The 14,883-nt window shown below is 38.6% G+C and overlaps 1 protein-coding gene across 4 annotated transcripts in view; it reads right to left on the bottom strand.

Annotated features, from left to right (window-relative positions):
• Positions 1 to 14,883, bottom strand: part of tnk2b (tyrosine kinase, non-receptor, 2b) — a 128,635-nt gene that overhangs the window by 34,588 nt on the left and 79,164 nt on the right. For 2 of the 4 annotated variants that reach the window (XM_042717816.1, XM_042717814.1), the window contains one exon: positions 5,888 to 6,065. In XM_042717816.1, coding sequence (XP_042573750.1) covers positions 5,888 to 6,050 — 163 coding nt within the window. In that variant the 5' untranslated portion in view covers positions 6,051 to 6,065. Of the gene's footprint in view, positions 1 to 5,887; positions 6,066 to 10,522; positions 11,805 to 14,883 lie in introns of those variants that run through there. The other 2 variants (XM_042717813.1, XM_042717815.1) reach the window with 2 other exon arrangements.

Below are 14,883 nucleotides of genomic sequence, written 5' to 3' on the forward strand. Positions count from 1 at the left end.
AGATTGCTTGAAGAACGAATCAACACATCTCCTTTGCATAGAGTTGACCAGGTTGTTGATGGTGGCCTGTGGAATGTTGGTCCACTCCTCTTCAATGGCTGTGCGAAGTTGCTGGATATTGGCAGGAACTGGAACATGCTCTCGTATACGCCGATCCAGAGCATCCCAAACATGCTCAATGGGTGACATGTCCGGTGAGTATGCTGGCCATGCAAGAACTGGGATATTTCCAGCTTCCAGGAATTGTGTACAGATCCTTGCAACACGGGGCCGTGCATTATCATGCTGCAACATGAGGTGATAGTCGTGGATGAATGGCACAACAATGGGCCTCAGGATCTTGTCACGGTATCTCTGTGCATTCAAAATGCCATCAATAAAATGCACCTGTGTTCGTTGTTCATAACATACGCCTGCCCATACCATAACCCCACCGCCACCATGGGCCACTCGATCCACAAAGTTGACATCAGCAAACCGCTCACCCACACGACGCCATACATGATGCCTGTACAGTGAAAACCTGGATTCATCCTTGAAGTGAACACCTCTCCAAAGTGCCAGACGCCATCGAATGTGAGCATTTGCCCACTCAAGTCGGTTACAATGACGAACTGCAGTCAGGTCGAGACCCCGATGAGGATGACGAGCATGCAGATGAGCTTCCCTGAGACGGTTTCTGACAGTTTGTGCAGAAATTCTTTGGTTATGCAAACCGATAGTTGCAGCAGCTGTCTGGGTGGCTGGTCTCAGACGATCATGGAGGTGAAGATGCTGGATGTGGAAGTCCTGGGCTGGTGTGGTTACACGTGGTCTGCGGTTGCGAGGCCGGTTGGATAACTGGCAAATTCTCTGAAACGCCTTTGGAGACGGTTTATGGTAGAGAAATAAACATTCAATTCATAGGTAACAGCTCTGGTGGACATTCCTGCAGTCAGCATGCCAAGTGCATGCTCCCTCAAAACTTGCGACATCTGTGGCATTGTGCTGTGTGATAAAACTGCACATTTTAGAGTGGCCTTTTAATGTGGCCAGCCTAAGGCACACCTGTGCAATAATCATGCTGTCTAATCAGCATCTTGATATGCCACACCTGTGAGGTGGATGGATTATCTTGGCCAAGGAGAAGTGCTCACTAACACAGATTTAGACATATGTGTGAACAATATGTGTGAGAAATAGGCCTTTTGTGTACATAGAAAAAGTCTTAGATCTTTGAGTTCAGCTCATGAAAAATGGGGGCAAAAACAAAAGTGTTGCGTTTATAATTTTGTTCAGTGTATTTTGTGCAATCGTATGTTTATTGTCAAGCTTCATCAGTTAAAATTTCTCCATTGTGCGTTTTATTCAGCGATAACTGGATACCTTTGTCCATATTAGGGATTTCATGGAGCATCATCATTAGTATTACTTCTGCTATGGATATGTGGAGTTTCTGCGCAAGAGAGCCCTCCAGTTTCCAGTATGAATTAAACTAGTAAACTAGTAGTAAATTAGTAATGCTCAAAACACCCTATTTTGGGAAACAATAGGAAAGATAACACTATTCTCTAAACAAAAAACTATGGCTGCACTCTATATCGAAATTATCGAAATATCGCATAATGTAAATATTGTGATATGCATATCACAATGGCATGCAATATCTGAATAATTTGAATAAGCTTCTTCAATCAAAACATTGCAAAAGGTCAAAGTTTTATGTTGATTTTATGTCAATTGCTTGATGTTAAAAAGAATTAAGTGCAATAAGTTGCAGAAAACAACTCTTTGGCGTCTCGTCTTGCTGTCTAACACACGCCTGAAGCGCGTGCACAAGCCACATCTCAGACAGCATTTGATCTCTTCAGTTTTCTGTGCGCATAGCCGCTACACACAGGGCCTGTTTACACCTGGTCATTTCGTGCTTATCTGTCTGATTTGTTAAAACGTTTCCATTTACACGGCCACATAAATGTGTAACCGCAAAACTGATATAAAAAAAATTTAATATTTAAATTTAATGGAGTTCATCTATCCAATCAGACAAAACGCATGAAGTGACCAGGTGTAAACAGCCCCACAGAGATGCCTTTCAGACAGCGCACAATGAGTTGATTTATCTTTCGCATGTCCTCCTTATGTTTGAATAGACACACACCCACAGAATTATGTCTAAATACCTGTCTCGACGATCATTCTCGTAAATGCAGTCAGTTATGTTTTAAATGAATGTAAACTGCTGAGAAATAAATCTGATATGTTTCATTATACTGGATCCATGCAGTCTGTCTTAAAGGGATAGCAGCCTTTAAATACATGCTTATGTTAATCAAACAACAAAACACAGCTTTAACAAAGATTAATCTACACTATGCCGTAGTGTTGTTTTTGGCGGCCTGTTTTAATTTTAATCTTTGTCTAGTCTTTGTGTGAAGCTGTCATTTTAGTTTTTATTAGTTTTAGTCACGTTCATACTCTTTTTAGTCTAGTCTAGTTTTAGTCGACGAAAACTGATGACATTTTAGTCTAGTTTTAATCACGTTTATACTCTTTTTAGTCTAGTCTAGTTATAGTCGACAAAAACTGATGACATTTTAGTCTAGTTTTAGTCGACGAAAACTGATGACATTTAGTTCGTTTTATTTTTATTGTATAAAATAGAATTAGAATTCATTTAGATATTAATTATGCACTATTTGCTTAAAGTTTTCTTGTGTTTGATGCAAAATGCAGCCAATAGTTTAAGATTGTTTTAAGTTTGTACATAAAGAAATTATTAATTCATCAACTCATTCATCACAAGACTTGTACTGGCCATACCGGCAAATTACTTCTCACTGGTGATTCCTGACAGTTTTAGAGGACAATTACTCCTCGTCGCTCCCCTGTCATTTCAAAGAATAATTTGTTTTTCTTTTTTTATTGACTGTTAACTTGCCTTTAATAATGTTTGAACTTTCTTAGCCAATAGTTTTTGCTGTAGTTAGGGCTGGGCAAAAAATCGAATGCGATTTTCATGTGCATCTCATCAATAAAGCCGCTCCTGTGATAAGTAGGTAATCTCCAGGGCGTGCGTTCAGATCAGAGTATGTGAGTGGAGTGAAGTGGCAACAATTTCCCCTCTGCGCTTTGAGCATTTAATAATCACTCCGCTCCCAGTAAATATAAATGCCGCTCTTACTACACAGAGCCGTAGTTCACTGACAAGCTACACAAAATTGCGTTCAAAATCAGCAATTTTGTCAGGATAGCAAAATTTTCAGGAGATTACATACTTATCACAGGAGCGGATTTACTGACACATGCAACCTAATTTCTCAATGGTGCGACAAAAAAAAAAAAAAAAAAAAAATCAGAGGTCGCACCAGTGTGACCAGCAGTTTAAGAAAAAAAAAAAAAAGTCTCTGCGACTCTGAAAGTCTCCCTGTGGTTCAACAACTGACACTAGAGCCCTGCATTTCAGCCCGATGGACCCCGACTTTTTTCCGCCCCTCGAGCTGGGCTTCGGGCCAATTTTCACGTCATAGTTCAGATGCGGGCCGGGCATCCCGTCTGTTTGCCGCGCTGGTGGAAACAACACGAGACCGTGCTTCAGCGACTGTCAAGAGCGGCTGGACGGTGTTTAGTGTCCTGCAGCAACGGTATAGTGTGTGCTGTCAGTGCAGCTGAAAAGTTCTGTGTTCAAATACACGCAATAGGCTTAAGCTTGCCGCAAAGCACCGGCAAAAGTAATTACCATAAATATGACAGGGGGAAATGGTAAGGAGATATTTGAATTATTTACTAATAAACTAGTGTTTTCTGAGTCTGTGTCGCAAGGATGAAGTTGCTGATCCTGACTCGCCATCTCCTCAGATGAGCATTAGAGAGAAGTGCATCTTTACGGATTATGATTATAATGAAAGAGTTTTTGTTTTCGATTTGTTTTATTTCATTAAGTAGTCATTTAAAGCTTTCTATGGATGTATTTATCATGTCTATTTATAGATATATTTATCATTCAGGCATGTTTTCATTGAGTGTCTGTTTTTTTTGTACTCCTGTTAAAGATGACACGACAGAAAGCGCAACTTTTTATTGATATTATGAGTGCACACAAATAAAAGTAGACCCTTTGCAGTTACGAATGATGTATTACTCTTACCTTTATGAGCAAAAATGACGGCTTATCCACTGAAAAAATGCAAATGATCATGCTGTCACCTCCATGTTCTGATGCGTCTCCGCACAAACTATTGGATACAGCGCACATTTACCTGGGTCTAACGTTTAAACATTGTTATATGCTTGAACTGTTTTATAATCAATAAATTTTATTTTAGGCAGGTCGTGATGATTTGAGAAGGCTAAGTTGATCAAACATAGGCTCAGTCTGCCGCTGGCCGCTTAGTCGTTACTTAAAAAAAAATAAAAATAAAAAAAAATAAAAAATAAAACTTATATTTAACAAACAAATTTCTTCCTAACATTTTTCTAAATTAACTTAATAAAAAAACGAAAACGAAATATAATCACTTTGCTATTACATACAAAACTGTACTATTTTAATAGCTGAAACAGTAGTATAAGCTGTTTAGGGACTGTTTAGCTCTTCAGATCAGACACTAGAGGATCCCTTCATTCAGACACAGTGGAAGATATGATAAGAATCAGTATAGAGGGGCCAAGTCTGGAAGATTTTGATGCTAGAGAGAGTGTGGCCAGCTGGTTTAGCCAAGGCCGAAGATCAAGAAGGCCAAACTAGAGGAGTTTGCCATCCAAGGGGCATGTGACTGCAATGGAGGATAGTCCATAAGACATTGAGCCATGAGATGTTCAGTTTGAAGCCCTTAAAACACTTCATTTAGATTTTCTTTTTATTTCATTTATCTTGAGATGTTTTAAGTTACAATTTCAGCTCAGTAAAGCACTTTAAGCACCAACACCTTTTCAGTAAGTTACCTTTCTTATAGAATTGTGCTTCAAATAAAGAACATTATGTTGACCAGATTGTTAGTTAATCATTTAGGCTACAAGTCAATATTGCCTATATGGACAGTGATAAAAAAAAAAAAGTGAACTTGTAATAATGCGGTGTTAAATGTGATGCGGTCGAAAATTTGGGTGCACCTACCTTTTGTGCTGGTGCACCTAAGAAAAAAAGCTAGGCGCACCAGTGCAACCAGTGCAAAAAGTTAGTCTAGAGCACTGCCTAGCATATGTATCAGCATGTTGTATATGAAGAAGTACTTAAAAGTGTACTTTAAGTAATAAACGGAAAGCAAAGTTACATTTATATAAAATAAGTGGCATTATTTTTTTTTTGTTTGTTTGTTTGTTCACATTCATGTTAAAATTACATTTTCTGATTTGTGACATTACTTTTTATGTACTGCTAAAACACTGCTGGTCACTTTCAGAAGTTGTAGTGATGAAACATATATTGGTTGTATCATTTTCATTTTTAAATATTTTAAATATAGTTTTAATTGATTTTACACACTTAAGTCAATATCGTATTGCATATATCGTATCCATTCGTTTTGGCTTGTAACCTAAAAGTGGCAATTTAAATAAGCTATAAAAAATTAGCTGTGGGGTATTTTGAGCTAAAACTTCACACACACTCTGGGGACATCAGAGACTTATTTTAAATCTTGTAAAAAGGGGCATAATAGGTCCCCTTTAATGCTAATACTAATACTAGAGCTAATACTAAATATGTTTTATTTTGTAATACAATAAAATTATTTCGGACCTCATTCCTCATTCCTATGGTTATCACTATGTCAATTACCAAAATTTAAATCAGGAATATTTGTTTTGAATCTCTGCATATATGTCAATGCTGTTCTTTGTGGACACTGCCTTTTGGAAAGCAATATTTGTAATGAACCTACAAGCAAAACACCTTGGTTAGACTCACCAGGCCGACCCATACCAATCTTCTCCAGGTCCTCATTCTTCACATAGTCAAAGTGTGAGAGACGTGTAACATTGAGCTCATCACGGATGCGCAGGAAATACTGCTGCAGTTGCACTTCCATCAGCAGCTCCAGCAGCCACTCAGTGCCCTCTTCACACTGCATACTGCTGCCCAACTTCTGCACAGACAAAGACACACCAATGAACTCCACAGAGCTATTCCCCATTGGCAATGACTCTCCCAAAATACCAGAAGCAAGCATGTTCATGCTATTTCCAGCAAAATAAACAAACAAACAGTCAAAAAGAAAAAGTAGTGTCCAACAAGACAGAACCAAGTGACCAAGTCCAAAAGTGTGAATGAACTAAATCACATTTGATAGCATGCTAAATGTTCAGAATGTGCAGCAACAATGAGGGAGAAAAAAAAAAAACGATACAGTTGGCTTTCAATGTTTAACCGTGGTGCACATCTGGTGAGAATACACACACACACACACACACAGAGACCCAAACATGAACACGCACACCTGAATTTCATAAAACACAGATGGCCCTGGCCCAGTCCACATGAACTAAGCTGCTCTCTAAATCTATTTAATTACTCCCAAAAGGAGCATATCCAAACCTCCAAAACTAACCAGATTACATAGGCCTTACCTTTTCACAGAAGCTGCTGCATCTCTAATTACACTTCAGACCCAATTAACAACGTCTTGACGTATCCATAAAAATTGAAACCCTCATGTCCCAAAGTCCTTATCATGTTTCAGACAATGAACATCAATGGTCCCTTTATGCTTCTGTTTTGCAACAAGAGGAAGAGATGAATGGTGCAGCAAATGGATGGAAGAACACTGACACTTGGAAGCTCTGGGGCAAATAAAATGTGCTACTGTTTTCCATGGTCTGCTTTTGTGCTTGGTTTTTTTTCTATTGGAGCATATTGGACATCAGCTGCTTTTAATTTTCAATCTCTCCCTCCCCCTGCACTCTTTCACACTGGTGATCTTTCTCTGACGCACTTTCTTTCTCTGGAGGTCTTGTGGTAAGTAACTTCTTAAAAACATTAAGGCAAAACCCGGGATGGTGAGGGGTAGGATCTTGCAAAGATAGCAGTGTAAACTTGCCCTTTTGAATGACACTGCAGGTTTGCATGCATCTGTGTGACTGTCTAACTTTGTTTTAAGCTTTTGTTCTTTTGTCTATGACACTTTCTTATGCAATGCATATGATGTGTGCAACTATAACAGGCTGCTAAGGGTGCAAACTGCAATACAACTGCAGACATATGTTAGCACTTTTAGTTGAATGCTAAATTCCAAGGGGGAAAACTGTGCTTCAAAACTTAGTCAGTTCAATCAGATGTAATCAATCAGTCTGCACTTCCAAAAAAAAAAAAAAAAAGTGATGAACAAGCAGCTGTGAGGCATTACAGGGTAAAATTTTCTCTTGATGTGTTGAAATTAGAGCTGTCAATCAGTTACAGACTGTACACAAATTATTTAGCCTACATGTCAATTGATCAAATTATGTAAAATGAAAAAATGTACAAAAGTTTCTTCTGATGGCAAATGCCAAGATCCTAGAAAGCAGGGTGTCTGATGGCCAATTTATATTTATAGGCATCCTTCAGTCTCAGGAGACCATGGATCAGGCTGGATGAGTATCACCAGTACATCATTGGTTGTGACTCAAAAGTCATATTTAGGACAAAACACATGCATAACAGGTTCAGGACTGCTATAGACAGCTGAATCCCCAAGCTTTTGATATTCTTTATATTCTGTGCTAGGGGTGGCTCGATACCATTTGTTCAGAACCAATCCCAATCCGATACCAAAAGTTCTGAGTATCGGACGATAAAGATCTGATACCAGCACAGTTTATATATATATATATATATATATATATATATATATACACCTCAGTGTGTGTTGACCTAAACATCACTTTTTTGTTACACACAAACTACTTAATATAGACACCTTCATTATAAAGAAAAATAACAGATTGAAAAATATATAATCATAATCTTTGAGAAAAATACTATCATCAACTGGGTTAATGGATAATTCAGCAGCAAAAGTTACTCTATAAAAATGATGAGTTCACAAATTTTATGAAATCTAAAAATTTAGAGAAAAAACATTATTTAGTGGGGGAAAAAATAGAAGTAAATAGGTGTAATCTGGTAAAATGTTACACATTGCTCTTTGTATTGTAAAATACATTCATGAAAAAAAATTTAATATAATAATATATAAATATATGCAATAAATTAAATACATTTATTTTACATTTATAGCATAGTAATGAGGCAACAACATATGACAGATAAGACAGAACAAGAAAGGCTATTAACAGTATTGTGTAAAAGTATTATAACATGAAAGACTCCAATACGGAGCGGCACAAAGCACTTATGCACATCCTGTGAATGATGCGCTTGAAGCAAGACGGCGTGACAGTGCGCAGCGCTCCGCGTAGAAAAGTTTAAACCACAAAGGGAAGAGATATTGATGTATAGTGTATTATATCTATGTGATGGTTTATTAAGTCTTTTCTTTTAACAGTTTTATATTTAAGTTGTTGTGCGGGTGAAGAACAATTCATAGTGCTCTCTACTCAAGTGTAGTTTTTGGCTAGGTTTAAAACAAGAATTTCTTCATCATTACTCCAGTTTTCAGTGTCACATGATCTTTTAGAAATCATTACAACGTATTTGACTCTCAAGAAACATTTCTGAATATTATCAATGTTGAAAACAATTTTGCTGCTTCATATTTTGTGTGGAAATGATGATGCACTTTATTTTTCAGGATTTTTTGATAAATATAAAGTTTAATGAACAGCATTTATTTGCATTTATCTAATATATTAATTAAATTTTTTAATGCATTTATTAAATAGAAATCATTCAACCGTTGTAAATTTTATGACAGAGCACTACCAATCTCAAATTCTCACAGCCATTCATAAAAAGTCACCGGGTAGAGTAACACGTTTCAGCGCTGATTCTGCTCGCATTTGGCGCTTTGAATCATTTGAACGCTTTGAACGGTCCTTCAGCACTCTCAGGACCATTCCGTCTATGAGGTTCCTTTTCGCAGTTTATTTAGGTAATAGCTTAAGGCCATTTGCGCGATTTCAATCATCATGCAGTCACAGACCAAACCCCCCGCCCCTCAGGAAACTCATTCTATAAGCCCAATAATAGTGATGCATGCATTAGCAAATGCCACTGAAAAATTGCTTTTATATTGTTTTATATTGGAGTTTATATTGACAAAAGTGTCATTTACAAACAGCCGTATCCCTCCCCCACACTGAACTTCCTAGCAACCTTTCACACTTAAACTGGGAACAGATCCAACATCATGTCCAAATATGTCTCAATAGTTCCGGTCTACCCTGCTGGCTTATAAAACTAAGTTTAGATACTCTATACCTCTGAACATCCAGGAAATGTCTCTCCTTTGCAAAAGAGGAAGGGGAATGTGTGAAAGAGAGAAAGAAAAACCCAGGCCTCTTCAGTGACTGAGGATAGAGGAGGAAAAACACTTGTCCTGTGGGTGAAGTGAGCCAATGTGTGGTTGTAACAAGGAACATGTGTCAATAAAATCTACAGATTAAAATTGGTTAAAACTTTCTGTCTTTCCTATGAAGGTTTGCAGTCTGACAAACCCAACTGCTAATTCAAGCAAGCAATCTGTTCTCACAACCACAGTGGCAAAGCATCCATGAAATGTCTGGCTCAATTGTGATCTTGATGTGATGAGTTTGATCCACCTGATCCTGATGTTATGTGGTCATGCATAATGTGCATGCATCTTTTACAATACATCCTTATGCTAAAAAGGAATAGCTTTTGGTCTTGATACAGTATGTTTCACTAGAATTTGTAAGCACTCCAAACAAATCAAGACCCCTCTATAATATATTTTAATATTTAGTACTTTGCATTATGGTATTATTATTATTTGGAAAATATGGTGGTACTGCCAACAAGTATTACCAAAATGCAGGTATACTGAGCAATGCTAGTGGCAGCGAGTGAAGGTTGTGCAATTTGAAGTAATGCATATGGTGTTACAGGTTTGTATACTTTAAGCCCAAGTGAACTATTGCCATGGCCCTTAGACAGAGTCCATGCGTTACAACTAAGAGTGGTTACACCCTTCAAGCAAATTTAAGAAAGAACATTACAAATGAATTGCCATGATGAGGCACAATAAATCAGCTACAAAGACTGGCAACATTGCGATAATGCAATTAAAGTCAACAAGAATGCATTAATGGACCCAATATAATACTATATAAATAGTAAAACACCTGACTTCTGACAGTGTGTTGAGAAATACATTGTTAGACCTGATGCTCTCAAGTTATGCACTGTGAAGGTTTCATTTATTGTTAGGGTCAGGCTCTGGTATGGTCTGATGATATCCATGAACACAGCTAAGCTCTGACACATGTATAAAAGCATGGTGCGGTTTCACACCAACACAGATGCTGACATGAACTAGCACACACACACGTACGCTCAAGCACGAGTCCGTCCTAAAATTCCCAGCTCTATTCCTCATACTAAAACCTAGCTTGCGCTGCACAAGAGAATGAAAAACAGACTTACTCTGTAGACATGAAAATGAGCAAGAAACGGAAATGATTTTTTGAGCTTGTCAAAACGACGCATATTGAGTTCTATGGAGAAAATCCACAAAAAGACAAGTTCAGCCTAATCGTCTGAGACTCTTTTGCTGGAGAACAGGGTTTGAGATGGAGAGACAGCTCCAAAACTGTGAAGGTCTCCTCAGTTTGAAAGTCTCCTGAACTTGTACAGCTGACGTACTACATTCCATCGCGTGGCAATCCACATTAAGCTCTTTCAACCGAAGCTCAGCGCTAGCATGGAGAACTTGTATGTGGAGGACTGTGCAGGGCAAGGCGAGAAAACACTAGAGAGAGAGGTCTGCCAAAGGGAAATGTTCACTTGGCAGCCTAGTTAGAACATCCCAAAACAAAGTTCTCACTGCGTGCTCTGAAGAAAATCACAAGAATTGTGAGGTGATGTCCTGCTTGTTGTATGTCTGAAAAAGATTTTGCAGAATGTGATTGAGTCATTTTGCTCAGTTTTCCATTCCTCTATCCATCCGCTCAGTCCACCGGCCAGCTATTAATAGAACAGTTTCTTCTATTCCCAATTCCCTTGCTCAGATGACAACCACAGTGGAAGTGATAAGAGAACCAGAAGAGCTGCAATGCCCAGACAACGGTGTCCCTTAGTGCTTCTGTGGTCTGCTGAGATAGTTTTTTTTTTCTTTTTTTTTGGTCAGTGCATGCATGTTTGTGTCAGAGGGGCCGTGTTATTCTGGAGCAGGAGGAGCGTCTAGGACTCTCTCTCCCCCTACTGCGTGACTGTGTAATTCCTGCAACTCACAAACAGACGCTGGGGAAGTGCCCCTTTTCTTTCTTTCCCTCCCACCCTCTCTCTCTCTCCTCCCTCCATCAGCTTGTGCCCGGGACAGAGACTCTATGGTATTCAGATGGAGGAGCATTTGATCATGAGCCAAAAGGTCAGATTTAACTGCAGGATGGAGAGCTCATTTCCTGTGTTCCTCCCATATGTTGGGCTCTTAACAAATCCCCCTCCTGAACAGCACCATATCCCCTCCTATATCTCACTCTCACCACATCTTTCTTTTATATTCACTCTCTCTCTCCCACTCTGCTCTAAACTCCCACATGACCTGACTTTTCTTCTTTATTTGGTTTGCGGCATACTGCTTCCTCAATCACTCTAAAAATGTTATTTCAACCTCTTGTAAACAACCGCATTCAAAATGTGTCCCCTCCCTCTTCCTCAATCTCCTCTGAATGAAAAGGGGACATTTTGGCTTCATCACCCCTAGCAGAAAAAAGCATGTTTTATTTACGTCCCTTCCCCTCCCTCATTCCCCACTGATTCATCAAGCCTACAGACTAAACCAGACGTGTGGCATTTTGAGCGATAAACAAAATGTACAATGTTGGTTGAGCCCTGTGTTTTGTTTTTTTTTTCGTTTTGATTTTTTTCCCCAGAGCAAGAGGGAAGATGAGGTGAGCAGGGACAGAGGCAGTAAAGCAGGGCCCTGCGTGTCATGAACAGTCTGCCTCCAATTACTGACACAAAGAATTTCCAATGCTGCTTCAGACCAAGCAGCTAATGCAGCAGGAATGTTCCTGAGACTTATTGAAAAAGGGAGCTTTATTTAAGAGAATGAAAAAATATATATATGGTAATACTAGCACAGCTGTGAATAAGGGGAAAATGCAGGTCCCTGTGACTGAGCTCAGATATTTGGCTGAACACTTAAACCAGCTGTGCACTGTAGACACTGTAGGTGTCGTAAGTGTCTGGTTAATTCATTTTAGGAGTTCTTTCCATAGCACAGTCACCTTTGGCTTGCTCACGGGGGGTATCAAGGCAATATTTTATGTAAAGCAGGTATAAAAAGGCATGGACTGTGAACAGTGCTTTACAAGCTGACACAACCTTTATCGATATACTGTACACAAGTTTATCATGTACTGTACTGCACACGGATAAAAAAGGACTGGATTTAAAGGGATAGCTCATCCAAAATGAAAACGTCTGTTATGAAATATATTAAGCAGAACCTCAAAAGTGCTTGGTTGAGACTTCAGACAAGAACAAACCTTACTGGGTCTTAAGCATGAAGCAATAACATTTAAGCTTTCATGTACTGTATTTTATGTGCATTGATCAATGTGTATATATAAATGCATATAATTAAATCTGGTCAGACTTGGATTAAACCACGTCATTTATATGGATTACTTTTACAATATTTTTATGATATTCTGGAAGCTTGAAATGAATGAATGGATAAAAATGAAGACAATATTAAAAATACATTCATTTGTGTTCAGAATATAATCAATGCTGTATGGGTTTTGGAACAACATGAGGGTGAGTTAAATATTTTCATGATTAAATAATTTAAACTGTTAGAAAGCGATGGTGGTGTCATCAAGGAACACTTCTTTCTATGTGGATTTGTGAAGGTGACCTATAGTTAGCACTAACAGCTTTGCACATTCAGACCGGATGAGCCAAGCTCACACTACACCTTCAAATGTAGCACCTCACGGAGAAGACAAATCCACCCTCACTCTCATCTGTCTGCAGGATTCAATGATGATCCATGTCTAAAAGCACAAGTAGTCAAACCTGATTAATGAAATTCAAGACAGCCCCATTAAACACATGAGATATTGGAAGTACATAGCTAGTTCTGCGTAAATATATCTATGGCCATTATTAATTAATTGTATTTATTTATTTTTTTATGCACTGGTCAGCAGGATCACTTTTTTTCCAGGCTGCAGTACTCCAACAAACCACCAGAGGGAAGTAGTCACACAAAAGTGCTTGTACCCAGCGGCATTTGAATGACACCCAGTATCATCCATATTCCAGACCTAGAAGATACTTTACACTTTACTTTACATACAAAATATATTTTTTAAACATGACATATATAACAACAACGTGTAAAACCCTTCAGATGAAAAAGCCATAACCAAACCTGAGAAAAAGCTCAATAAGTGATTCACAACACCTTTACTGAAGGACAACAGCAGTAACAGTAACTGGCTCTACTGTTAAATCATCTGGAAATGTCATAAAGACAAAAGACATGCTTGAACATGGCTTAAAAGACAACACGGGCTTCTGTTTAATAACAAATCACATGGCCCTATACAATGCAGCTTTGTAAGTGATACTGAATATGCAGCTCAATTCTCCAGCCCTCAGCTTTTAAGATGTGAAAGACATTCGTGAAACACATTCGTCTCATAACTTCTGAACAGTATTTCAAAGAGTAACATTATTCTGTGGGAAATAATTTAGAGCACTACTTGATTTTATCCACTAGGATTTGTTCGGACTGAGCATGTATAGTGTCTTAAATGGCATGGCAAAAGAAACGAGTTCGCTTTCAGAATTGATGTATTCAATGTACAAACCCGATTCCAAAAAAGTTGGGACACTGTACAAATTGTGAATAAAAACAGAATGCAATGATGTGGAAGTTTCAAATTTCAATATTTTATTCAGAATACAACATAGATGACATATCAAATGTTTAAACTGAGAAAATGTATCATTTTAAGGGAAAAATAAGTTAATTTTAAATTTCATGGCATCAACACATCTCAAAAAAGTTGGGACAAGGCCATGTTTACCACTGTGTGGCATCCCCTCAACAGTCTACAAACGTCTGGGGACTGAGGAGACAAGTTGCTCAAGCTTAGGAATAGGAATGGTCTCCCATTCTTGTCTAATACAGGCTTCTAGTTGCTCAGCTGTCTTAGGTCTTCTTTGTCGCATCTTCCTCTTTATGATGTGCCAAATGTTTTCTATGGGTGAAAGATCTGGACTGCAGGATGGCCATTTCAGAACCCGGATCCTTCTTCTACACAGCCATGATGTTGTAATTGATGCAGTATGTGGTCTGGCATTGACATGTTGGAAAATGCAAGGTCTTCCCTGAAAGAGACGACGTCTGGATTGGAGCATATTATGTTCTAGAACTTGGATATACCTTTCAGCATTGATGGTGCCTTTCCAGATGTGTAAGCTGCCCATGCCACACGCACTCATGCAACCCCATACCATCAGAGATGCAGACTTCTGAACGGAGCGCTGATAACAATTTGGGTTGTCCTTGTCCTCTTTAGTCCGGATGACATGGCATCCCAGTTTTCCAAAAAGAACTTAAAATTTTGATTCGTCTGACCACAGAACAGTTTTCCACTTTGCCACAGTCCATTTTAAATGAGCCTTGGCCCAGAGAAAACGCTGCGCTTCTGGATCATGTTTAGATATCGCTTCTTTTTTGACCAATAGAGTTTTGGCCGGCAACAGCGAATGGCACGGTGGATTGTGTTCACCGACAATGTTTTCTGGAAGTTTTCCTGAGCCCA

The sequence above is a fragment of the Cyprinus carpio genome, chromosome B2 (genome assembly GCF_018340385.1).
Source record: "Cyprinus carpio isolate SPL01 chromosome B2, ASM1834038v1, whole genome shotgun sequence".
NCBI lineage: Eukaryota > Metazoa > Chordata > Actinopteri > Cypriniformes > Cyprinidae > Cyprinus > Cyprinus carpio.